The sequence below is a fragment of the Oncorhynchus keta genome, chromosome 34 (assembly GCF_023373465.1).
Source record: "Oncorhynchus keta strain PuntledgeMale-10-30-2019 chromosome 34, Oket_V2, whole genome shotgun sequence".
Taxonomy (NCBI): Eukaryota; Metazoa; Chordata; class Actinopteri; order Salmoniformes; family Salmonidae; genus Oncorhynchus; species Oncorhynchus keta.
In genome coordinates, this window is record NC_068454.1 from 33809964 (window position 1) to 33836067 (window position 26104).

The window sequence follows — 26104 nt, forward strand, 5'->3', positions numbered from 1 at the left end:
AATCCATGTGCTGCCAGTGCTGTTTCGCCCTGAGGGAACATCACGTAGTTGTTGCATCAGCCACAAGTTTCTGAACATGAGTTATGTGCTTTTCACTTCACCAGATGTTCAGCACATGTTGTGCCAGCCTTCTAGGTATTTCTGAATTACATAATGGACCATTAAATAACTGTATTATTACCTTTTCTTGAGGTATCCCAATTAATCAGCCACAATGATAATGACTCTTTTGTTAGTTTTTTACTATGGACATTTGCTAGCTTCTTTACACATCTGAACAATTCTTGCTTGTCCTCTCCTCTGAGAGCATGGTAGGGAATACCGACAAATAGAGGGCGCTGTTCACGTGGTAATGTTGACGTCTCCACGAGGGAGAAAGGGGCGGACCACTACTTCATCAAATGACAGAGGCAGCGGATTGGTTTAGCGCCTCGTATATAAACCCCCTGTGTTAGTCGCTTTGCACGAGCAACAGTAGTTTACAGAGTAGTTTACCGGTGTGTATAGGATGTTGCTGACAATATCAACAGTAGTTTAATGGTGAATGGGGGACGCAGCTAACAATATCACAGGACAGTAGTGATTGTTATGGGGATCTGATTTTGGTGCGGAGCTTCTCTATAGACATTTAGAAAAATCAATGAAGGATACAGGATCTGTTCAAAAGCTTTCACCGAAATCCGAGATGGAGCCTAACCAGAGCGTGAAGTGTAAAATCGTTGTCGTTGGGGACAGCCAGTGTGGAAAAACTGCTCTACTTCACGTCTTTGCAAAAGATTGCTTTCCAGAGGTAGGTAGGACTGTTGTATGTCGTTTGGATGAGTTAACTAATTTGCCTGTTTTGTGCCATTTACGAGTCGTTACCCGAGGAGTAGTGTTGGAAAATGATATCTTCTGAACTTTTGTGCACTTTTACACACAGACCAAGTGATGCAAATTGACTGCTTGCAGAGTTACAGATTACATTACGATGGATAATGTGTTAGTGTTTTGAGTACAGCTCATCTTGGTATATTGGTTAACGTGTATGATCAACGTAATGATGTATTGCAAATTCTTTATTTTATAGAACTATGTCCCAACTGTGTTTGAGAACTACACAGCCAGTTTTGAAATCGACACGCAAAGAATAGAACTCAGTCTCTGGGACACTTCAGGTGAGAACTTTTTGAATTATACTATTTTAGCACTATTCTATCCTGAACAAAAATATATAAAGGCAACGATTTTACTCACTTACAGTTCATATGAGGAAATCTGTCAATTAAAATAAATTCATTTGGTCCTAATCTATGTATTTCACATGACTGGGAATAGATGCATTTGTTGGTTAAATGTCTACAAAAAAAATTGTCTTCACAATGGGCCTCAGGATTTCTTCGTGGTGTTTTTGGGATTTATTTTGCCAATAGATCAAATGCAATTGTTTAACTTATGCCTGCCCATACCATAAACCCACAGCCACCATGGGGCACTCCGTTCACAATGTTGAGATAAACAAGCCATACACATTTATTTAACTAGCCAAGTCAGTTAAGAACACGTTCTTGTTTAGAATGAATGCCTAACTTGGATGACGCTGGGCCAATTGTGCACCGCCCGTTGGGATTCCCAATCACGTCTGAATGTGATACAGCTTGGATACAAACCAGGGACTGTAGTGACACCCCTTGCACTGAGATGCAGTGCCTTAGACTGCTGCACCACTCGGGAGTCCAAATGGTCTGCGGTTGTGAGGGCAGTTGGCTGTACTGCCAAAATCTCTAAAATTACATTGGAAGTGGCTTATGGTAGAGGAATACAAATGTAATTATCTGGCAACATCTCAGGTGGACATTCCTGCAGTCACCATGCCTGCAGTCACCAATTGCACACTCCCTCAACTTGAGATCTGAAGCGTTGACATTTTAGTGGCCTTTTATTGTCCTAAGCACAAGGTGCACCTGTATAAAATCAAACTCTTTAGTCAGCTTCTTGATATGCCACCTGTAAGGTGGCTGTATTGTCTTGGCAAAGGAGAAATGCTTACTAACAGGGATGTAAACAAATGTATAATTTGTTGAAAAAGTATTTTGTGCATATGGAGAACTTCTTGGATCTTTTATTTCAGCTCATGAAACATGGGACCAACACTTTGCATGTTTCGTTTTATACTTTTGTTTGGTGTACATGGGCATAAGAGCCTACTAATACTGCACTACAGGGCACAAGCCCGAATATGGACTGGCACGGTGGAATGTGAGCGTTGCCATGAATTAGAGTACACATTTCTTCACCACATTTAAAAGCTTGTGAAAAATCAGACTGTGCCTAGCTTAATCTTAATTTGACTGGTCATCAATACATTAAACTAGCCCAGTAGGTGGCAAGGAATATCCAGAGTTTAAACTGACACTGCATCCTTGGAATGTTATGGACCACTCTAGCGTGAGGATGTATTGAACACATTTAAATTGAAATGACAGAGATTGAATTTCTCTAGTTGGCTTTGAATGACGGAAAGGCCAGGAGTTGAGGTAGTTTGGCTTGGGAATGCAGTGGAGGTGTCATTGTTACAGCCAATAAGAAACCCAAGATGAACAGTCCTGGAGCTCTTCATCAGTGCCTCACACCTGTCTTTGAATGTCAGTTCCTCCAAACGTCGCTCCTCCGTAGTTAGAGTACTGGTCTTCCATTGCCGACCATGTAGCACCCACCTGGGTGATGCTAGTGAAAGCGCACAAATTGACAGTTAAGAACAGTCCCTGAGCCTCAACAGCCATCTCTGGACACTGCATGCAGTCCTTGTTGTATTTATTCCGAACAGCTTAAACTGAAAAGGCATGGGCTGCGTTATTTATATCCGAACAGTCGTTTAGCTAGCTTTAATGTGTAAGCCAAAAATAGACTTTCCATCACAATTCTTGAAATCTCAGTGTCAAGACCACAAGATGTGAGTGATCAAACCCCAGAGCAATAAAATGCCAAAAAGGTCAAAAGCAATGCTTAACACTTCAAAATAACAGTCTGTAATATTTACAGAGCTCTCTTGGTGACCTTGTGGTGCCATGGCAACCACTGATTCAGTGTGCCGTGTCCACATCCTCTCTCCACTCAGAGTTGCGTAACCGATGAAGGCATTTGGTGCACTCAGTGGAGGCACCAGCTAAGAAAAGATGGGGAAGCCAAGAAAGCCATTTTACAACCCGTTTTGTGATAATTGCATTGCTTGCTCCATGACCTGTTAGTTCATATGCCATGTGACTATAGGCCCAAAGGCCGAGACCTTAAGACAGTGGCAGAATAAATTCTAACTTTTGTTTTATCACGACTGGAGAGCGACTGTCTGAAGTCCACCCAAAAAATATTGCATGTAGCAACCAGTTACATGACCTACAGCATGGTCAAGCCAGTTATTGTTTCGGACATTTGCGGACCACTAAACAATTATTGATTTAGAACCACAGTTGCAAAGAAAATATGAGCTGCCTCCACTATTCCAGCACCCTTTCAACTTCAACATCAGTCTAATACAGTGACAACTAAAAGATGCCAAAATAATTGTCCAATCAACGTAAGCTAAATATGGCTTTCCATGGTTTTGTTTTCTCTGTGTGCATGTGTTCCTGCAAGTAGAAAAAACATGCAGCCTCACCCTACTTGCAGAGAAACGCCAATGACGTCCTCTTTAATGTTCAGGAAACGGTCTGTCACACAGTACACGCTTTCATTTTTTTGTTGTCCTAGGCTACCTTGCTAAAATGCTTGCTCGCTAGCCTAATTTCCATTTAATGGGCAACGTTACCTGGATAACATTAGCCTTCTACATCTAGGTACAGTGCCTTCAGTATTCAGTCCCCTTGACTTTTTCCACATTTGGTTACATTACAGCCTTATTTTAAAATGAATTTCTTTTTTTTTTTCAGCCATCTACAAACAATACCTCAAAATTACAAAGCGAAAACCGTTATTTGTGTGGATCTCATTCCTCATTTACATAAGTGATCAGACCCTTTGCTATAATACTTCAAATTGAGCTGCGGTGTATCCTGTTTCTATTTATCATCCTTGATGTTTCTTCAACTTGAATGAAGTCCACCTTTGCTAAATTCAATTGATTGGACATGAGTTGGAAAGGCGCACACGTCTATATAAGGTCTGTTGACAGTGCAGGTCAGAGCAAAAAAAAGCCATGAGGTCTAAGGAATTGTCCGTAGAGCTCCGAGACAAGATTGTGTTGAGGCACAGATCTGGAGAAGGGACTTAAAGGATTCTGACCATGAAACAAGATTGAACTCTTTGGCATGAATGCCAAGTGTCACATCTGGAGGAAGCCTGGCATCATCCCTACAGTTAAGCGTGGTGGCAGCATGCTGTGGGGATATTTTTTTAGCGTCCGGGACTGGGAGACGAGTCCGGATTGAAGGAAAGATGAACGGCGCAAAGTACAGAGGGATCCTTGATGAACACCTGCTCCAGAGTGTTCAGGACCTCACTGGGGTGATGGTTCACCTTCCAACAGGACAATGATCCTAAGCACAGACAAGGCAGGATTGGCTTCGGGACAAGTCTGAATGTCCTCGAGTGGCCCAGCCAGAGCCCGAACTCGATCGAACATCTCTGGAGAAACCTTAAAATGGCTGTGTTGCTACACTCTCCATCCAACCTGACAGCTTGAGAGGATCTTCAAAGAAAGGGCGAACCCCCCCCCAAATACCCATATACCAAGCTTGTTGTGACATGCCCAAGAACATTCAAGGCTGTAACTGCTGCCAAAGTTGTTTCAACTGAGTAAAGGGTCTGAATACTTATGTAGCTTATACATTTTTGCAAGTATATATTTTAAAAAATACAAACGCCAGTTTGCTTTGTCATTATGGGGGTATTGTGTGTAGATTGGGGGGACTACTTAATCAATTTTAGAGTAAGGCTGTTACCTTACAATGTTGCCGTCAAGGTCTGAATACACTCTGAATGGACTGTACATGTTGAACTTCCATCCTCTCAGACCAGGGGCATAATGTATGAATTAATGCTTGGCTCAGAATCACCATTTTATAATCATTGGCCAGTACAGAGAATTAATCCCCATCTCCATCCATAGCTAATTTAGGAAAGGGTGAATTTTATCTAGCTATCCACCGGAGGACAATGCAACAATTCAAGTGACGCCAAATCCAAACTGGCTTCCCTTTATTGCCTTTATTTTTCTGTTTTTATACTTTTTTATTTTATCAAGGGAGGCCAAATGCTCATTGGCTTCCCTTGTGTCCAATGCTACAGGCGTCAACAATGTCATACTCTTTTGGACCAGACACCATCCGATGGCCGACACGTACAGAGTGGAGCTGTTTCGCTTGCTCTGATGCTTTCTCTGGTGACATGCATTTAGCCTGGCTTCCATGAATACATGCCACTGCTGGACTGTCAGCTCACTCCAAATTAAACACACCTTCCCCAGTTCAAATAATGTTTTTCCTGAGTAAATAAATGCTGACACATTGCTTACGTGGGCATTTTGTACCAAGAAATGTAACGTCTAGTGGTCCCTGGGGTATCTAACCCAGCCACAGATCAGAAGGTAATTACCTCCTATACAACAGCCTCTGAGTCCTCCAGCCTGTCTGGATGATTGGGCTGTTGTAGAGGGAGGGGTACTACAGCTGCACCATTGAGAGCATTTTGACTGGCTGCGTCACTGCTTTGTATGACAACTGCTTGACATCTGACTGCAAAGCACTATGTACAGCCCAGTACATCACTGGTGCCAAGCTTGCCATCGGGACCTCTATCAGATGTTAGAGGGAGACCTTAGAAATGGTCAAATACTCCAGCTACCCAAGTCAGACTGTTCTCAAATACTGTACAGCAAGCGGTACCATGCAAGTCTGGAATCAAAAGGACCCTGAACAGCTTCAACACCCAAGCCATGAGACTGCTGAATAGTTCACCAAATAGCTACCCGAACTATTTTGCACAAACTTTTTTTAAAATCCTCACTTACTGCTTCTACTATTTATCGATCACATCAATGTGGCCTTTGACACAAGGGAATGTTTGTTTTACAAAATTATAGAAAATGTTTATATTTAGCAGGAACCATTTAATGAGGAATGTTTCTGTCCAGCATTACAAGCGGCCTGATATTTATTATTCTGTCGTTGGTGTTGCATTAGTGCCCCAGTAGGTTTTATTGTTGTGACATATCACAGGGCTGCAGGCCTTTTGAAGAAAGCTTGGTGTGAGATTTGCTATGCAAATTTCATTGCCTCCTGGCACAACCCCCTAGAAGGGGAATTTGGGGTCCTCCAGGAAAATGTTACTTAAAAAAAAAAATAAAAAAAAAAATTGTGGTAACAGGACAGACAGCTGATCATCCTCGCAGTGGCAGACCATGTGTAACAACACCTGCACAGGATCGGCACATCCGAACGTCACACCTGCTGGACCGGTACAGGATGGCAACAACTGGCCAAGTTACACCAGGAACGCACAGACTGTCTGCAATAGGCTGAGCGAGGCTGGACTGAGTGCTTGTAGGTCTCTTGTCTGGTGAGGACCTGCCTTACATCACCGGCAACAGCGTCTCCTATGGGAACAAACCCACCGTCGTTGGACCAGACAGGACTGGCAAAAAGTGCTCTCCACTGACAAGTTGCGGTTTGTCTCACCAGGTGTGATGGTTGGATATGTGTTTATCGTCGAAGGAATGCGCGTTACACCGAGGCCTGTACTCTGGAACGGGATTGATTTGGGGGTGGAGGGTCTGTCATTAGTCTGGGGCAGTGTGTCGCAGCATCGGACTGCGCTTGTTGGCATTGCAGGCAATCTCAACGATATGCGTTACAGAGAAGACCTCCTCCTCCCTCATGTGGTACCCTTCTGCAGTCTCATCCTGACATGACCCTTCAGCATGACAATGCCACCAGCCATACTGCTTGTTCTGTGTGATTTTCTGCAAGACAGGAATGTCAGTGTTCTGCCATGGCCAGTGACGAGCCCAGGTCTCAATCCCTTTGAGTTCGTCTGGGACCTGTTGGCTCGGTGGTTGAGCCCCCCCCCCAGAAATGTCTGGGAACTTGCAGATGCCTTGGTGGAGGACTGGGGTAACATCTCACAGCAAGAACTGGCAAATCTGGTGCAGTCTGAGGTGATTCACTGCAGTACTTAATGCAGTTGGTGGCTACACCAGATACAGACTTCTCATTTTGATCCCCCTCCTTTGTTCAGGGACATGTGACCAACAGAAATGGAATAATGCCTATGGAACTTGTTCAGTTTGTCTCAGTTGAATCTTATGTTCATACAAATATTTACACAGGTTAAAAATAAATGCAGTTGACAGTGGGGACGATCCTTGTCGTCATCTTACCCAACATGGATAATGTGATGTTTGAGTTGTGTTTTTTCTTCTCCCCCCAACAGTTCTGCCTAGACTGTGCATAATACTAATGTCAAATTTAAACTGACTCATTTTAATATCCAATGCTTTATTTGTATCACTTATTTAAAACTGTCCATGAATGGCTGCAAAATACGTAGCCTCTTATAAATAATTTTAAGACACCAGATTTCAAATATGTGATTTGTACTTGGAAGAAGTGTAATAATAAAATAAGTGGGGAATAACAGTTCTTGCGAACAAGCACACTCATTACCCTATTTTTAGCCCCTTTAATAATTAGAATTGTTCCACTGATCAAACAAAGTAAATAGATCAGGTATCTATTTGCCCCTACACCCTCTCCAAATAATTTTTCTATTTGTCCCCGCTATAATTTTTATTTGCGTTCGCAATCTGTTTTGACAATTATTTTCATAGTTACAAATCAGGTGACCCTACCAAGCTTTCCTGCTTGGAACTAGGTTTTTCTGCTGCCTTCATTGTCACAGCCTAAATGCTAATCCCCAAAAGAGGGGACTAATGCAAGTGTGGATTAAATTGACTTTAGTGCAATGCTGACAAGGCTGCATTCTGCAATGGGAAGAGTAATAGCAACCTAATTTTGTTGACAACATTGTACATTAAACTGCTCTAACCATGCTGCTCTTTAGTTTTATAAACTCTCAAGAGGCGTTTCTTTAAAGCATGCTTCCAATCCCCTTGATTCCTTACATAACTAAACCAATTATGCTTCAATGTGTCATGGTTCAGTGCTGTGGCAAGACGGGACAATGAGTGGTTTCAACCGGGAGATTAAATTACGGCTACGCATTTCAAATCAATTTGGAGCACAGTTAAAGTTAACATGCTGACATTATAATGGACTAATTAAACATAATATTTTTCATTGTGGAGGGGGGTCAAATGCGAGTCTCACAGCCAATGCGTGAGTTGGCAGCTCTGCATCACCTGGGTCGTCACTATACTGTATATCAATGGCTCTGGGCCTAGCTATTAGTATGTAGCGCAGATGGTTGTGCAGGTTTCTCCCCACTGTCTGGGTTGTCTAGCAGCCTCCGGCTCACCCCTACACTGTTCCAACCTGTACATATTAAATTGGGTCATGTTTGATATGAACCCATCTTCTCACCCTGTGCTATGAATGTGACTAGAGCCCTACAGTGGACGTGTCCATAAGACCTAGCGGTCAAACACGGAAATTGTTCAAATTGTTTTTCCACCATTTTGGGGTGCTTTCTCTCAAAGTGCTGCTTGAATGTCTTTGGGTTAACGGTTAAGTTCCTAATGGTGGAAGATTATCTGTTGCTTAGATATACATAAGTTGACATATTATGAACTAAGCAATACGATGCCACAAACTACACACACACACACACACATGACCAAAGGTATGTGGACACCTTCTCGTCGAACATCTCAATCCAAAGTCATGGGTGTTTATTATGTTGGTCTCCTCCCTTCGCTGTAACCACCTCTACTTTTCTGAGAAGGCTTTTCACTAAATATTGGGACATTGCTGCAGGGAATTGCCTCCATTCAGCCACAAGCATTAGTGAGGTCAGGCACTGATGCTGGGCGATTAGGCATGGCTCGCAGTCGGCGTTCCAATTCATCCCAGAGGTGTTCGATGGGGTTGAAGTCCGGGCTCTGTGCAGGCCAGTCAAGTTCATTCTGTATGGACCTTGCTTTGTGCACAGGGGTATTGTCATGCTGAAACAGGAAAGGGCCTTTGCAAAACGGTTGCCACAAAGATGGAACCACAGAATTGTCTAGAATGTCATTGTATGCTGTATCAAGCCCAAACGATGAAACAGCCCCCATTATTCCACCTATCTTCCATCAAACTTTACAGTTGGCACTATGCATTGGTGTAGGTAGCGTTCTCCTGGCATCCACCAAACCCAGATTTGTTCAGACTGCCAGATGATGAAGCGTGAGTCATGATTTCCACTGCTCCAATAGTGGTGTGCTTTACACCACTCCAGCTGACGCTTGGCATTGCACATGGTGGCGTTAGGCTATTGCGGCTGCTCGGTCAAGGAATCCCATTTAATGACACTCCCGATGAACAATTCTTGTGTTGACGTGGCTTCGAGGCAGTTTGGCTTCGAGGACAGATTGTTATACGCTTCAGAACTCTGGTCTTGTTCTGTGAGCTTGTGGCCTACCACTTTGAGGCTGAGCCGTTGTTGCTCCTAGACATTTCTACTTCACAATGACAGCACTTAGTTGATCATGCAGGGCAGAAAGGCCATTCTACTGCCAATGTTTGTCTATGGAGACTGCATGGCTGTGCTTAGAGTTGTTATCCTGTTGAAGTTGAACCTTCGTCCCTGTCGGAGTAACCTGCTCCAGAGGACTCCGGACTCATCAAGGATCTCTCTATGCTTTCATTCATTTTTCCCTCAATCCTGAAAAACATCCCCACAGCATGATGCTGCCACCACCATGCTTCACCGTAGGAATGGTGCAGGTTTCCTCAAGATGTGACGCTTGGTATTCAGGCCAAAGAGTTCAATCTTGTTAACATCAGACCAGAATCTATTTTTTTCTCGTGTTCAGAGAGCCCTTTCGGTGCCTCTTGACAGCCTTTGAGTTTGCCATGTGGCTTCTGTCTGGCTACTCTTCCATAAAGGCCTGATTGGTGGCGTGCTGCAGAGATGGTTGTCCTTCTGGAAGGTTCTCTATCTCCACAGAGGAGCTCTGTCAGTGACCACTGGGTTCTTGGTCACCTCTCTGACCAAGGCCCTCCTTCCCCGATTGCTCAGTTCGGCCGGGCGGCCAGCTCTAGGAAGAGTCATGGTGGTTCCGAGCTTCTTATGGAGGCCACTGTGTTCTTGGGGACCTTCAATGCTGCAGAAATATTTTCTGTGCCTTGCCACAATCCTGTCTCTGGTTTTTCTCTGACATGCACCGTCAAATGTGGGGCCTTAGACGTGTGCCTTTCCAAATCATGTCCAATCAATTGAATTTTAGTTCAATTTCGAGTCTCATGGCAAAGTGTTTGGATACTTATTTCCAAAATATTTTTTCTGTTTAATTTCCAGAAATGTCTAAACCGGGGGGGGAATAAGGCTGTAACAATGAGTCAAGGGGTCTGCATACTTTCCGAATGCACTGTTTGTCTTTTCCAGACATTCTGAAAGGGTAAAAAGATCTGTTTTTAAAATGTATATTTTCCAGGACACTGAAATACCATATTTTCCCAAAATTGAAATCTGGTTCTGAATGTGAAAATACTTCTGTTTGGGTCAAGGCTGGACTGGACAAAATCTGAACCGTATGTAGACTTCTATGATTTGGTCTGGTCCGGACCAAAAACCAATGTCCGTTGATGTGGAAATCAAGGCTGGTCTGAACTGCACCAAAAAGGCATCTGTCATTCTGGGCTTACTGAGGTGTTGCCTGAAGTTTAATTTTATGAATACCCATCTGTGATCAGCCTGCAGTTTTATAAAACACTCAACAAACATCTGGACAGGACCAAAAAGATTGAAACCACTTCACATGAGGTGCAACTCCTGGACAACACTCGTGATTATCCATTTTACTTTGACCTATCCTGTTTTTAGGTTAACATGACAGCACTTATTTATTGGGCACCTTTTTAGGTTAGTCTAGTTTACTGCATAATGTAAAGTGTCAGTCTCATTACATTGTAGCCTGTAGGCTACATACTCTTTTTACCACATCCTATATTTTCTAGACAATTTACTGCTGTTGGAGAGATGCAGCGACGCAAAATATGTTGCGCGCCCCTGCCTTTGACAGTGGTCATTGCTTATATCACAGGTTGGCATCAACGCTCTCATAAAAAGCCCTTACAGCCACTGGTTGGTTGAGTCATTGTTCTGAGCAGAATTGTGATCTTTTATATGTTGGAGGTGCGTTGGTCTGTTTAGCTCAGAAAATGCTGCCCCTTTGTCAGTCTGTCACCATAGGCAGCTGCCCAATGAGCATGCCGGCCATGCACAGGGCAGGTGTGGACCAGCGCTGCCTTGGCTGCAGTCTTCTGGTTCGCAGCTGCTCCCTCCTTAGCAGCTGCCGTCATGGCATCAGTTAAGTTCAACTTCAAATTGAGAGTAGCATATGTTATCAATACCCCCTCAATTCTCTCATGTGTGCATACTAGAGGTCGACCGATTTTTATGATTTTTATTTTTTTTTTTTTTTGATACCGATTTTTATTTTACTTATATATTTATTTTTTTGGAGGATCAAAAAAAGGCGATACTGATTAATCTGACTTTTTATTTGATTTTTTTTATTGTTTTACTTGTAATGACAATTACAACAATACTGAACACTTATTTTAACTTAATATAATACATCAATAAAAATCCATTTAGCCTCAAATAAATGAAACGTGTTCAATTTGGTTTAAATAATGCAAAAACAAAGTGGAGGAGTAAAAGTGCAATATGTGCCATGTAAGAAAGCTAATGTTTAAGTTCCTTGCTCAGAACATGAGAACATATGAAAGCTGGTGGTTCCTTTTAACATGAGACTTCAATATTCCCAGGTAAGAGGTTTTAAGTTGTAGTTAATATAGTATTTATAGGACTATTTCTCTCTATACCATTTGTATTCCATATACCTTTGACTATTGGATGTTCTTATAGGCACTTTATTGCCAGTGTAACAGTATAGCTTCCATCCCTCTCCTCGCCGCTACCTGGGCTCGAACCAGGAACACATCAACATCCACCCTCGAAGCATTGTTACCCATGCAGAGCAAGGGGAACAACTACTAGAAGTCTGAGCGAGTGACGTTTAAAATGCTATTAGCGCGCACCCCACTAACTAGCTAGCCATTTCACTTCGGTTACACCAGCCTAATCTCAGGAGTTGATAGGCTTGAAGTCATAAACAGCGCAATTTTTGAAGCACAGTGAAGAGCTGCTGGCAAACAGGAATACGAGCCTTAGGTCATTAATATGGTCGAATCCGGAAACTATCAGATCGAAAACAATTTTCGCATATACCCTGACTCTGCGTGCAATGAAAGCAAGACAAGTGACACAATTTCACCTGGTTAATATCGCCTGCTAACCTAGACTTCTTTTAGCTAAATGTGCAGGTTTAAAAAAATATATACTTCGGTGTATTGATTTTAAGAAGGGCATTTGTGTTTATGGGTAGGTACACGTTGGAGCAACGACAGTCCTTTTTCCGCGAATGCACACCGCATCGATTATATGCAATGCAGGACACTCTAGAAAACTACACATGGTTGATATTACTAGTTTAATGCTAGCTAGCAACTTACCTTGGCTTCTTACTGCATTCGCGTGCAATGAGGCAGGTGGTTAGAGCGTTGGACTAGTTAACTAAGTTTGACCATGTCAGCTCGGGGATTCAATCTTGCAATCTGTCGTTCTGCCCCCTGAACAAGGCAGTTAACCCACCGTTCCTAGGCCGTCATTGAAAATAAGAGCGTGTTCAGACTTGCCTAGTTAAATAAAGGTGTAAAAAATAAATCTGCCAAATCGGTGTAAATAAATTCAGATTGTTATGAACTTGAAATCGGCCCTAATTAATTGGCCATTCCGATGTAATCGGTGGACCTCTAGTGCATGCCGACTACTATAAAACCCACCCTAACAGGTAGGACTAAATAAGGTTACTTAACCTTGCCTATTAGCTATAATAATTTGCTTGTGCAGAAGGTGACAGCAAACCTATCAATGTTCTCCCGCAGTAATGTAAGCACACTTGACTCAAGAGGATGCTAATCAGTCCATCTCTGAAACCTAAAATAAAATAATACAGCTAGGGTAGCTAGCTACAAGTCAAGTACTTGAAGTAGGCTACCTACCCCCTCACCAACAGACACATTATCAAGAATGCCAAGCACTAGCTTCACCATCTGTTAGCTAGCTAGTTAACAAGCAAGCTACAATGGTTACTCCTTTAAAAGTTGAGCGCTTACACCGGGACTTAGAGGTACCCAGCTTCATTGCTTCAGAGCACCACAAGGGGAGGTTAGAGCTCTCATGCATTTGGGTCCCAAGGTTTTTTTGACAATCATATTGAGTTGTTCCAATGATGAATTTGACTCGGCGCCACCCCTCCCTTGTGGCTTTCTTCAGCAAAGATGGCTGACAACATTACGGGGAGGCAAATGTAAGTAGTTATATTGAGTCAAGCAAAAAATGTGTTAATGTGGAGTCAAGCGTTTGTGCATATTTTGTCAGTTAATTTACAGGGGAAAATAAATCTGTCATATCCAATACCATGTGTATCAAACTCTATTCTGTGACTGGTGTCCTGTGTCCTGTGTCTGAATGTATGTATTTAAAATGATACACCTCAGCAATGTACTGCTCCTGGGACATCAATGATTACATTTACATTTACATTTAAGTCATTTAGCAGACGCTCTTATCCAGAGCGACTTACAAATTGGTGCATTCACCTTATGACATCCAGTGGAACAGCCACTTTACAATAGTGCATCTAAATCTTTTAAGGGGGGTGAGAAGGATTACTTTATCCTATCCTAGGTATTCCTTAAAGAGGTGGGGTTTCAGGTGTCTCCGGAAGGTGGTGATTGACTCCGCTGTCCTGGCGTCGTGAGGGAGTTTGTTCCACCATTGGGGAGCCAGAGCAGCGAACAGTTTTGACTGGGCTGAGCGGGAACTGTACTTCCTCATTGGTAGGGAGGCGAGCAGGCCAGAGGTGGATGAACGCAGTGCCCTTGTTTGGGTGTAGGGCCTGATCAGAGCCTGGAGGTACTGAGGTGCCGTTCCCTCACAGCTCCGTAGGCAAGCACCATGGTCTTGTAGCGGATGCGAGCTTCAACTGGAAGCCAGTGGAGAGAGCGGAGGAGCGGGGTGACGTGAGAGAACTTGGGAAGGTTGAACACCAGACGGGCTGCGGCGTTCTGGATGAGTTGTAGGGGTTTAATGGCACAGGCAGGGAGCCCAGCCAACAGCGAGTTGCAGTAATCCAGACGGGAGATGACAAGTGCCTGGATTAGGACCTGCGCCGCTTCCTGTGTGAGGCAGGGTCGTACTCTGCGGATGTTGTAGAGCATGAACCTACAGGAACGGGCCACCGCCTTGATGTTAGTTGAGAATGACAGGGTGTTGTCCAGGATCACGCCAAGGTTCTTAGCGCTCTGGGAGGAGGACACAATGGAGTTGTCAACCGTGATGGCGAGATCATGGAACGGGCAGTCCTTCCCCGGGAGGAAGAGCAGCTCCGTCTTGCCGAGGTTCAGCTTGAGGTGGTGATCCGTCATCCACACTGATATGTCTGCCAGACATAGAGATGCGATTCGCCACCTGGTCATCAGAAGGGGGAAAGGAGAAGATTAATTATGTGTCGTCTGCATAGCAATGATAGGAGAGACCATGTGAGGTTATGACAGAGCCAAGTGACTTGGTGTATAGCGAGAATAGGAGAGGGCCTAGAACAGAGCCCTGGGGGACACCAGTGGTGAGAGCGCGTGGTGAGGAGACAGATTCTCGCCACGCCACCTGGTAGGAGCGACCTGTCAGGTAGGACGCAATCCAAGCGTGGGCCGCGCCGGAGATGCCCAACTCGGAGAGGGTGGAGAGGAGGATCTGATGGTTCACAGTATCGAAGGCAGCCGATAGGTCTAGAAGGATGAGAGCAGAGGAGAGAGAGTTAGCTTTAGCAGTGCGGAGCGCCTCCGTGATACAGAGAAGAGCAGTCTCAGTTGAATGACTAGTCTTGAAACCTGACTGATTTGGATCAAGAAGGTCATTCTGAGAGAGATAGCGGGAGAGCTGGCCAAGGACGGCACGTTCAAGAGTTTTGGAGAGAAAAGAAAGAAGGGATACTGGTCTGTAGTTGACATCGGAGGGATCGAGTGTAGGTTTTTTCAGAAGGGGTGCAACTCTCGCTCTCTTGAAGACGGAAGGGACGTAGCCAGCGGTCAGGGATGAGTTGATGAGCGGGGTGAGGTAAGGGAGAAGGTCTCCGGAAATGGTCTGGAGAAGAGAGGAGGGGATAGGGTCGAGCGGGCAGGTTGTTGGGCGGCCGGCCGTCACAAGACGCGAGATTTTATCTGGAGAGAGATACATTGTAACTATGCAATAGACTAGAAACATCATTTTATAATTCATATATGTATGTGTATCAACAGTACATCCTGCCAGCATGCCCACAAGTGTCCTGAATGATGTGAGGAATGAGATGGGTGTAACAATCCAGGCTATTTTCTCTGAGACCTGCATAATAATTTAATGAAACAAGCAAGGAGCAGGTTTTGACCAGCGGTTGATTAATCTACGCCTAATGATGTTTAAATACTGGTATGGTAGCCTACTGTACTTGTTCATTTTCCTGGCCTTTCGAGTTCGGTGTAAAACAGGCGTCGTAGTGTTTTTCCGAGTAGCACTGTCCGTGACAAATCCCCAAGTCTACCAGTATTTTTGAAATGTCTCCAGTAGATTTTTCCGTTCCTCCTGAATGCCCTAATCTGCTCACTTAAATGAATAAAAATCATGGTGCTACAATATAATCAAAGTAAGGGCAATCTGCTGTATACTTATAGCCTATTGTAACCTGAAAGTCACGCCTTTCCTCACTCCACCCTTAACAGTTACCATTTCAAAAACGAGCTCTTAATTTTAAAAATCACATTGTCCATGTTGTCTGTTCTCTTTGGTCGCAATGTTTTCATCAAACCAGCTTCTTTCTATGATGCTACCCATTCCAGGGTTAGGACTGTAACCACCAGCTTCTTTCTATGGTGCTACCCGTTCCAGGGTTAGGACTGTAACCACCAGCTTCTTTCTATGGTGCTACCCATTCCAGCTTCAGGACTGTAACCACCAGCTTCTTTCTATGGTGCTACCCATTCCAGGGTTAGGACTGTAACCACCAGCTTCTTTCTATGGTGCTACCCGTTCCAGGGTAAGGACTGTAACCACCAGAGGACTTAAATGAGCCGGAGCTGAGGGGATCACAAAGGTATTTTGGTTTCAGAGCATTTTTTTTATTAAAAAGGAGGCAGTATACCTTAAACTCTATAATTGTGTACTACAAACGTGAATGTGTTTTTGCGGAGCTTACAACGTGTGGAGATCTGTGGATAAAGGGTAGGACAACGGGCCACACTGAAAAAACGCATGGTTGCCAAGAAGGCTATTAGTTAAGCTAGATTCTTAACATGCGTGTTGGAGTCACTTTTTAAATTCTTAATTGATCTACCTTTTCTATCATAGGCCACTGTAATGGATGGGGGCTCAGGGTGGTACCATTCTGCTCATCTGAAGAAGGCGCTCATAGGTGAGATTCAAACTTTGAAGATCGTGTCATTGAAAGCTGAAAGAGAAACATTCTGAGGGCAGAGATGCGGGCGACAGCTGATGCATTGGTCCAGAGCCAGGCGGTATTGGCGGAGAGTCACTCCTCATTAGCTGAGAATCAGGTGACGGAAGTGTTAAAGGGTGAGGAAGGAAATGGCGTCACAATCCATGCCAGGCACACCTGTGAGCTCTGGAACTCCACCTCCGACAGGCAGTCAACCTGCATGGTAGGTTTGTCAGGTCGTTGGTTCACCCTGACATTTCCATTCCTCCTCTGACAACAGAACTTGACCAACTGCACAGCAAGGGCCGCACGGACCGTTATCCTGTTCTGCTATTCCAAGGATGTGTAACCGAAGAGATACCATGAGTGGGCTCGGAATACAAACTGGGATGGATCCCGAGGAAAATGTGGCTTACCAGTGAACCTCCGGGTGTTCATCATTAATACTGTGTCTCAGACGTTTCCGTCCATGCAACCTGAAAAAGCATTAAAGACCGCGTTAATGAGTACTTGAGGTCACCGAGAAAGTCTGGACGTGGCCTGCTCTCCCTTATGTAAGGAATTAGGCACTTTCCCATGCAGTATGTACTATATGCCATGTTTACTTGTCACTGCACAGTAGCCTAAAAACAAATGCAGGTGGCTTATCTTCTAAATGCTTTATTATCCATATGTAAAAGCATATGCTATGCTGCATTTCTTCATCAGCATCTTTATGCTTTCGTTAATAAAGTAATGATAAATACTCTTTCAAAATGTCCATAACGAATTACTTGTATGCTATGATATTCTTAATGTGTTGACTGAATATAAGCAAGTGATACCTGCTTTCCCCCCCCCCCCTTTCATGCTCACTCGAGGTTAAATAAAAACAAATATTACTTTTTTAAATTAACTATTAATTTAGAATAATATCAAAGCCACTTATGATCTAAGAATATCTAACGGGAAATGCCCTTTAGAGGATTGGAGGACTCTAAATTAATATGTAAGTGTTGGCGGAGAGTCACACCATTGAGAAATATTTTTCAATATACTGTAGGCCTACGATAGGCAAAATGAGTCTCACTAGTGTTGAGTAATGTCTACTACAGAATTAGACATCACAACTATGAAATAACATTGTACAGCACCATATTTTCTTTTCCAGTCTAGCAAACCGAGGGTTTTTCCATGGAATAGAAACACCATAATATTAATTAAGCAAGTACAAAGTTTGGACACCTACTCATTCCAGGATTTCTTTTATCTTCTACATGAATTATTTTTCTAGGTTAATAGTGAAGACGTCACCACTATGAAATAACACATGGAATCGGTGAAGAACATATTCTTAATTACAAGGACAGCCTTCTCCTTCCTCCCCAACTGGGATTTGAACCCTGGTCTCCCACTTGCCCTGCATTCTGTATTACCGACATGGCCTGCTAAAATACACTTTCAACATGCAGATGTTTTAGTTATGGATCATAACTAATTACTATGGGAATAAATATCACTAATTTACAGATATTGGAACAAAGCCCGTATTTTCCATTTGTTTTTCATGGAATAGAAACATATTATTCTAAGCAAGTATCAGCCAAAAGATTGCATTCCTCATTCCAGGATTTCTTTATTCTACATTGTAGAAAATAGTAAGACATCACAACTATGAAATAACACATGCCCTGCATTCTGTAGTACATACATGGCCTGCTCGCCCTTATGTAAGGAATTAGGCACCATACCATGTTTACTACAATATTTATTGTAAACTGCACAGTAGCCTTTTAAACACATTTTCGCTAATAACGTGATACTCTTTCAAAATGCAGATGTTGATTTTTAGTTATGGATTCATAAATTACCATGGGAATAAATGGCACTGATTTACAGAAATATTGGAACAAAGTTGTAGACTGTTGGTTTATAAAAGCCAAAGAGAACTAAACCCATTTTTATGAATTTCTCATGTGTTTTAAATGGCGAGTCATCTAACCAGGCTAATGTTGCGAACATAAGCTCACTAGCTAGATAACAAGCATTTTCAATTTAACTTAGGGTTCTTTCCTTCAATTCTGTAAATTCTTACAAGGAGCCGAGGGAATTTAGCAATTTTAATGTACTTCATTCTGCAAATCCTCTCATGGAGTTGACAATTTTGCAGTGTAAAAATTTCCTTCAATTTGAAGAATGTTGTCATGGCTAATTCTGAGTTGCTCAAACATAACAATCAATGGAGGCCCCTGGGCATGTGCCCGGTCAATAATTCAGCCATGCCAAAAGTACTTGTAAATTAATTTGTTTTATTTATTGGTTTAATCATTTTTAGCTTTTATTTTGGTCATTGCTGGTACTCAAATTGTATTATAAAAAATATATAGGTATATTTTCTACAAACTTAGGATTTGGTTTAAGTTTACACAAAGGGTTTTTCCATGAGTACAGGGGGAACACTTCTTTAGTGCTATGGGTTTTGTTGCTCATTACAAACGGTATTTTTTTTTAAGGTGTCTCCTTAGCCCCCCACAGATATCCACCACATTTCTTTAATGTAGATGCCACTCAGGCTGGTCATTTACTTATTGGTGGATGAGGTCCGAGACAGTGCCTGAGGGATAGGCAAGGAGAGAGCTTTTGCTCTTTTAACAGGTAAGGTATAGCAGATAGTGTCTGTCAATGCTCCCACTTGCTTGCAGCTTCTTGAGGTCTCTGAAGAAATGTACCACTTTTTAGGCCTGTCGGTCTTCCTGTCTTAAGTGACTACTTTTTTTTTATTGTGACTTCATTGTTTTGGTAGTTAAGCCCTTGACTGATGTGGCTGGACTGCCCTCTGCTATAGTGGCACTGGCAGAGCTCATGCATCTCGGTTGAGAGAATTTGAGCTGCATGCCATTCACAAGACTACATTTTAATCCTCACAAAGACCCCATTGTTCACAATGCAGAGTTATAATTTTTATTTTTTTTAAAGTAAAGCTTGTTTTGAAAACTGTATTTTGAGCAAAACATTCTCACATTTTGAGTTTGAAACCAGACTGAAGTTGATTCAATGCACCAACAGTTTTTCATCAATGATTTAGTTACTTTTCCATTCTCTCGGATTTGTTTTGAATATGTTAAACAAGGCAGTTCCACGCGGAAGCCAAGAATATGGTGGGGTTCTTTTAGAGGTATTCCCACAGTGAAAGGTGTCTCCATATCACCGGTCAAGGACAAAGTTACCTTTTAGAGTTTCCTGGAGACCCCTCCTCTCACCATTTGAAAACAAGTCCTCTGTCTGTAGATTAATGTACAGTTTCATTCTAGTGGTCTGGGGGGGGGTGCTCTCTATTCTATATCAAGTTACACACAGACTGCGCTGTAGCCCTTGATCTTATTCCCTCAAGTACATGGGATATGACACAAATATGATGGTGACGCTGTCCTTTGTGGTGGGGGGTTGAGCTGGTCCCTGCTCTGTCAGGAATGGGTAGAATAAAAATGTCCCCTTGTCTCTCTGCTTGTCAGATGCATTGTGGTAGCCTGTCTTTTATGGACTCCAACTGAGATCTCCTTTTAAGCCCTCAGAATGGTTCCATCTGAATGGCTCCTTCAGTCTGATAGCGGGGGTGTTTACTCACAGTAGGGGGTAGAGGGGTGGGTGTCTGGCTGGCTCTGGGGACTGAACAAGGCCTTAGGGCTGCAGTGAAATGGGGCGAATGAGCTGTCAGTCCATCGGCATGGCTTTCCTTTTCCTGGGCTCTTGTATAACGGTCTGGATCCCCAAAGTGAGTGCTAGTTGATTCGGTAGCAGAATCAATTCAATTGACTGAGGAAAGTCTCCAGGAGGCAATGTATACTCTTTTGGGCGACTATTTACTGTTAAATATTTGTCTTCATTCTCTACCTGGTCCCAGTCCCATCGTTACGTAGGTCAGAATGTTTAAAGCCAGAGAAGGGCCGCCAGTCGTCGCTCAGTTTGTCAGCTTGGTCAGACCGATCCAGAAAGACCATTTTTAAAGTTTTACAAAAGCAAACCTTAATCACTGGACTAGAGCGGCCCACCAGGCATAGATCAAACGCATAACAAGAAGATGATGAACCTTGCCCACCAGACATGAGAAATTACATTTGTCTTGTCAGTCCAGATTTGGTCACGGAAACTTGAAAGCAATTGGAGATTGGTAAAACACCACCATATGCTGGTGTAGTTCTTAGGCCTACTCGGTACAAACAAGCTCTTCCCTCTGTCTCCAAAATAAGATTTTGGCATTACTTGCTGTTCAGGGAAATTTAAGTTTAAATTGGATGTAACATTCCGGCCATGTGTTTTCCATGGAACATGAGGATATCATTAGTGTACAAAGTTTTTATTTTATTTTTTTGGTATCAAGTTTAGAATTCATGTTTGAGGGGGAGAAAAGCTGTCAATGCATGAAATGATTTAATCTACATTCCTTTTTCAGAATAAGGCTTCACTCCTACCCCCCCCCCCATCGCTGGGAACCATTCCTTGAGCTGTCCTCGTTGAATACCGAAATGTCAGTGTAGCTGAAAGAATCTCCCAGACATAATCTGGAGAGAACACAATTCCTGGCATAGCATTCCGAAGGTGGAAGCGCAGATGTTCCGCTGCCAGTCATCAGACTGCGAATGTGTTGGGTTTCAATGTGATAGTTAGTCAGTACATGCTGTGTGTGTGCTTTTCCAAATTCAATTTGCGAATTCTCATGCATCTTGCTTTTTACATGTCGTTAATCAGATGCATAGTTTACGAGATTAGCATACCACCTCCTTTCTTGACTTTGGCGACTAATCCGGACAATTATATTAGCATGCACTGTGTAATAGAATTTAGGAAATTAAAATGCATGTGGAAAGATGCTTCAAAGACTTGCTAAAAATATATCATTCCAAAATTAGAACTCAAATTAGATTGAATCCAAGCTGCTCCTAATCAGTTGCCCAGCCGCATACTATGTAGCAAGACAGTCTAGGGATTGACACTGTGTTGGATATGCGATGTACATATTACAGATGTCTCCTGTCCTAGTTCTGACTGGGTTCTGGGCTGGGTATGAATGGAGGGCAGGGAGTGAGCAGCCCCACGGGCAGTGCAGCTGAAATGATGACACAAGCGTAATTTATGGATGTGCTTGCTCACAGTGAAATGGTGTTAGGGAGGAATTTTGCTTCCCTGGGTTCTAACATTTACAGTAAAATATGTTGGGTACTAAATACATTTGAGTTATCTGAGCTAAACTAATGTTAGTTGATGTAAGGAATAGTGCAGAGCTGGGATGTGATTTCTTAGTTCTTTATTTGGCCTAATTTGCATATTTTTGACCAGGTTTTTACTATTGTGTTTTTGCAGGATCTCCGTACTATGACAATGTGCGACCACTCTCCTACCCAGACTCTGATGCAGTCCTCATCTGCTTTGACATCAGCAGACCAGACACCTTGGACAGTGTACTGAAGAAGGTGAGCATTTCATATGTCCTGTAAGTTTCTTCTGATTTGCCCCTGAATTAAGTGACCTGTCCCACAGGCATTTTCACTCTGTCCCCTTGGACCCTCTTGGAAAAGGCTTGTTTGTGTTGCTGGGTGAAGTGGCTTGTGAAAACTCATGGATGAAAATTACTGCACTGGGCACATGAGTCTGAGAAGTAGTCCAACAGGCCTTGTTCACGTGTGGTATCCCAGGGAGGCTACTCTGGGTCTCGGTGCCCTTTGACCTGTGGTGACACAGGGCTCTGTATTGTGCCAGCTGAGAGGAGTTTGGTCCAGTGAGTGGGAGTGATCCCTCCTTTGGAGAGAACATAATCACCAGGCTGGGCCCCAGTATCTGGACCACACACTGATCATTGGGCATTGTTGTGGGGGGAAATGAGAGAGCTGGAGGACAGTTCAAGGCACAGAATAAACCTGGGAAAGTGGAAGAGGATGTTTTCCATTACTTAAATTGTGCGATTACAAAGCTGGCGCTGTCAGTGACTGTTTTCAAAGATGACAGCATGATATGAAGAGAATGTGTGGGTGGTTAACTCTCTGGAAAAACTCCAGTGCCCATTAATGCAGCCCTTTTAGCACTTGTCTAACTATTTTGGCCCCAAATCTTAACCTGAGGTCTGGGTGCATAACTTTATTTTATTTTATAGACCTTGCGGAAGTCGAGATTTGCGTGCATAACTCTTATGTTTGGATGTCTCACACTGAATGTTAGCCAAACCTGTAAAAGCACATGTGTACTAGAAGTGTTAATGATTTTTCTATTTTCTGAATTGTTTTCTCTATAGTGGCGAGTAGAGATCCAGGAGTTTTGTCCCAACACCAAGATTCTGCTGGTAGGATGCAAGTCAGACCTCCGCACAGACCTCACCACACTGGTGGAACTGTCCAATCACAGACAGACACCAGTGTCATATGATCAGGTAGGTGGTACATGCATTTTGCTCGTACTTTAACACTCACTATGATGATGTGGATAGAAGTTATTTGTATTATTGGTCTAGTACTATATGCCTTAATGTGGTACCTGTAAACCTCAACAGCTATGAATACCAATAAGACTGATCTACTGGTGGTATTTTCTCTCAGGGCTCCAACATGGCCAAGCAGATCAGTGCTCCCTACATCGAGTGTTCATCCCTGCAGTCTGAGAACAGCGTCAGAGACATCTTCCACGTGGCCACGCTTGCGTGCGTCAACAAGAGCAACAAGAACGTCAAACGCAACAAATCCTCCAGGGGCACCAAGAGGATCTCACACATGCCCAGTAGGCCCGAACTCACCGCTGTCACATCAGACCTGCGTAAAGACAAGGCCAAGAGCTGTACAATAATGTGATTGGTTAGGGTAGGGAGACTGACTGTGGACTGTGGGAGGAGCAGGCAGGTGATGGGGACTGGACACTTTGCATAGAGCCCCTCCCACTCGACTCACACGCAAAGGAGTGAGAAGGCGCGTTAGTGCTGCACTTTAAATCAGCTTCTCCACTGGTTTGTATTGACGCAAAACGTACAAACTTACATCAAGCTGCCCTAGTCTGCGCCAGAGGAGAAGTTCACCAGGGAGACTGAAGGAAACCGGACACTGGAGCCCATCTGAGGCTTCAGAATTGGGTTTTGGTTTATTTTTAAGGCCAAGATGGTCAACAACCCTTTGACATAAACTACAAGAAAGAGATGGAAGACATGCTGACTTCTGTCGGTCCCCTCAAGCTTTCTTTACCCCAGGAAGTAATGTTTTTGGTCCAGCAATTACACCATAACCTTTTGGTCTGGGATCTGGACAGGAAAAGAGCTAAAGTGGTATCAGGTTTTAATTTGATCTTCAGAAAGATATGAGAAGTGTTATGGTGGTGGATTCACCACTGAGTGACAAGATTGTTGTTTAGAAGCAAGAGACTGCCCCTGTGTTCTGCTACAGTAAAATGGATCAAGAAGACAAATGGATCTCTGGCACCTGGGTCTGGCACTTACAGACAAAGAAGTTACTAAAGGACAAACACTGGTTTGTTCACATTGCCCATCTTTTCCCCCTTTCTCTTTTCTTACTGCCTTTATGAGTTTGCCAAATGGGATGTTTGTTATAAGCTGTTGCACACTGTTACGAAAGATCTGAAAGCCTTTTTACTATGTTTTGCTCCTTTACATATCGTTCTAGTGCTGTTTTTAAACCTCAGCATAGTCTGAACCCTTGGTTTTGCTGTTTATCATTTACAACCAAAAAAGCTTGACGGAGCGTTGAAATTGCTCACAAAGTAGCTCTCTGGCAACGACTAATGTGATAAGCTGTGTAACGACCATGACCAATGATTTTGAAGGATGTGCTACAGTATCTCTGAGGACATATCCTTCACCCCTGCTCTTCTGTCACACTTCTGTCACTGGGATGACTGTGCTCCCTGCTCTTCTCTCCCTGGCATCGCAAGAGTTATGGGCAGCACAGCTGCCCAGTACATGTGGTGCACAGTGCACACCCATGCCGAGCTTAATTAAGGGCTTAAACATGGCCAGTGCTGATCAAGCCACTGAGCTTCGGTTATCGGCCCAGAAGACCATTGCACAGATCTTTTCAAGGATGTCCTCGGCTATGCAATGTGAGGTCTGTAAAGACAAGTCTAGTTATCAATGTTTGCTGGTTCATGACCTGTACAGTGCTGTTATTGATTTGGGGCGGCAGTGGTTAGCCTAGCGGTTAGAGCATTGAACTAGTAACCGAAAGGTTGCAAGTTCAAATCCCCGAGCTGACAAGGTGCAAATCTGTCGTTCTGCCCCTGAACAGGCAGTTAACCCACTGTTCCTAGGCAGTCATTGAAAATAAGAATTTGTTCTTAACTGACTTGCCTAGTTAAATAAAGGTAAAATAAAAAATAAATTTCTGTGTGGAGTGCTAGGGCAGACTACATATTACTCACACTGTTCATCTCTGGTACAGAGGCACCACATTTGTAGCCTACTCTTGATTCGAATACAACTTATTTGATAATGAATGTGATCAGCACACTGTGGCAGTAGGCTAAGTCCAGTAGCTAAGTAGAACTAGCCCGTAGCTATAGCTCATGGCGGCAGGTAACCTTGCGGTTAAGAGCGTTGGGCCAGTAACTGTAAGGTCGTTGGTTCGACTCCCCAAGGTGGGGAAAAATCTGGCCTTCTGCCCTTGAGCAAGACTGTTATCCATCTGCGCCTGGGGAACAGTTGGGGATGTCGATTTAAGGCAGCCGCTCCCAAATACCACCTCTGAGGGGTTTGGTTAAATGCAGAAGACTCATGATTGTTGAATGCGTTGTTGTGCAACTGGGAGGTATCCCCCTTTCTCTCCACCCTCTCCAAGCAGTTGCTGTTAAACTAGATTTACATCTTTCACATCTAACGGTTACAATTTCAGTCTTCAGTTGTCTCCGCAGCATAGTAAGTACTTGGGTGTTGTTGGTGTTGAAGTCTGTTGAGCTGATTTCAGAACAGCCCCCCCAAGGCAGTATATCAGCTAGCGGGTGTAGCCTTAGCTCTCGGTAGGAAAAAATTGTAAATTAAAGTTCAGAATGTGTTAGCTGTAGAATATCAACCCTTTTTAAAAAATGTTTAGTCCATTTGTATGTATGATGTTTCGACAGTATTTATTGAAGTTATATATTTGACCTTTTTTGAAAATAAAGTTAAATGTACAGTACAACGTCTTGAGACTTAATCTTGACATGGGTATTTTGTCAAACTGTTTGGAATACCACTGTCTGGAAATTGTAGCATAACACATTATGAGCCATTTTTTGTTTTGCTACAACCTACTCAGACTCCTTGCAGTAAAATAATCGCTTGGGATGAATAATATTCAATTAAATGTCTTATCCCTCTGGCACATTAATCTGTGAACATCATGACATGGTAACCACATTTCTATTCCTGACTAGAGGGCTGCTTGATTAAATTAGTGTTTTCTCGTCTACATGGCCAGCTTGCATTTTCTC

The 26104-nt window shown here is 43.2% G+C and overlaps 1 protein-coding gene across 1 annotated transcript; it reads left to right on the forward strand.

The window, feature by feature from the left end:
• The first annotated feature begins 470 nt into the window (after positions 1 to 470).
• LOC118366983 (rho-related GTP-binding protein RhoE-like) lies at positions 471 to 25812 on the forward strand. The gene is made up of 5 exons (XM_035749883.2): positions 471 to 790; positions 1070 to 1157; positions 22010 to 22119; positions 22935 to 23069; positions 23236 to 25812. Exons 1-5 carry the CDS (start codon positions 641 to 643, stop codon positions 23482 to 23484), a joined length of 732 nt encoding a protein of 243 aa, XP_035605776.1. The 5' UTR covers positions 471 to 640; the 3' UTR covers positions 23485 to 25812.
• The last annotated feature ends 292 nt before the right edge of the window (positions 25813 to 26104 follow it).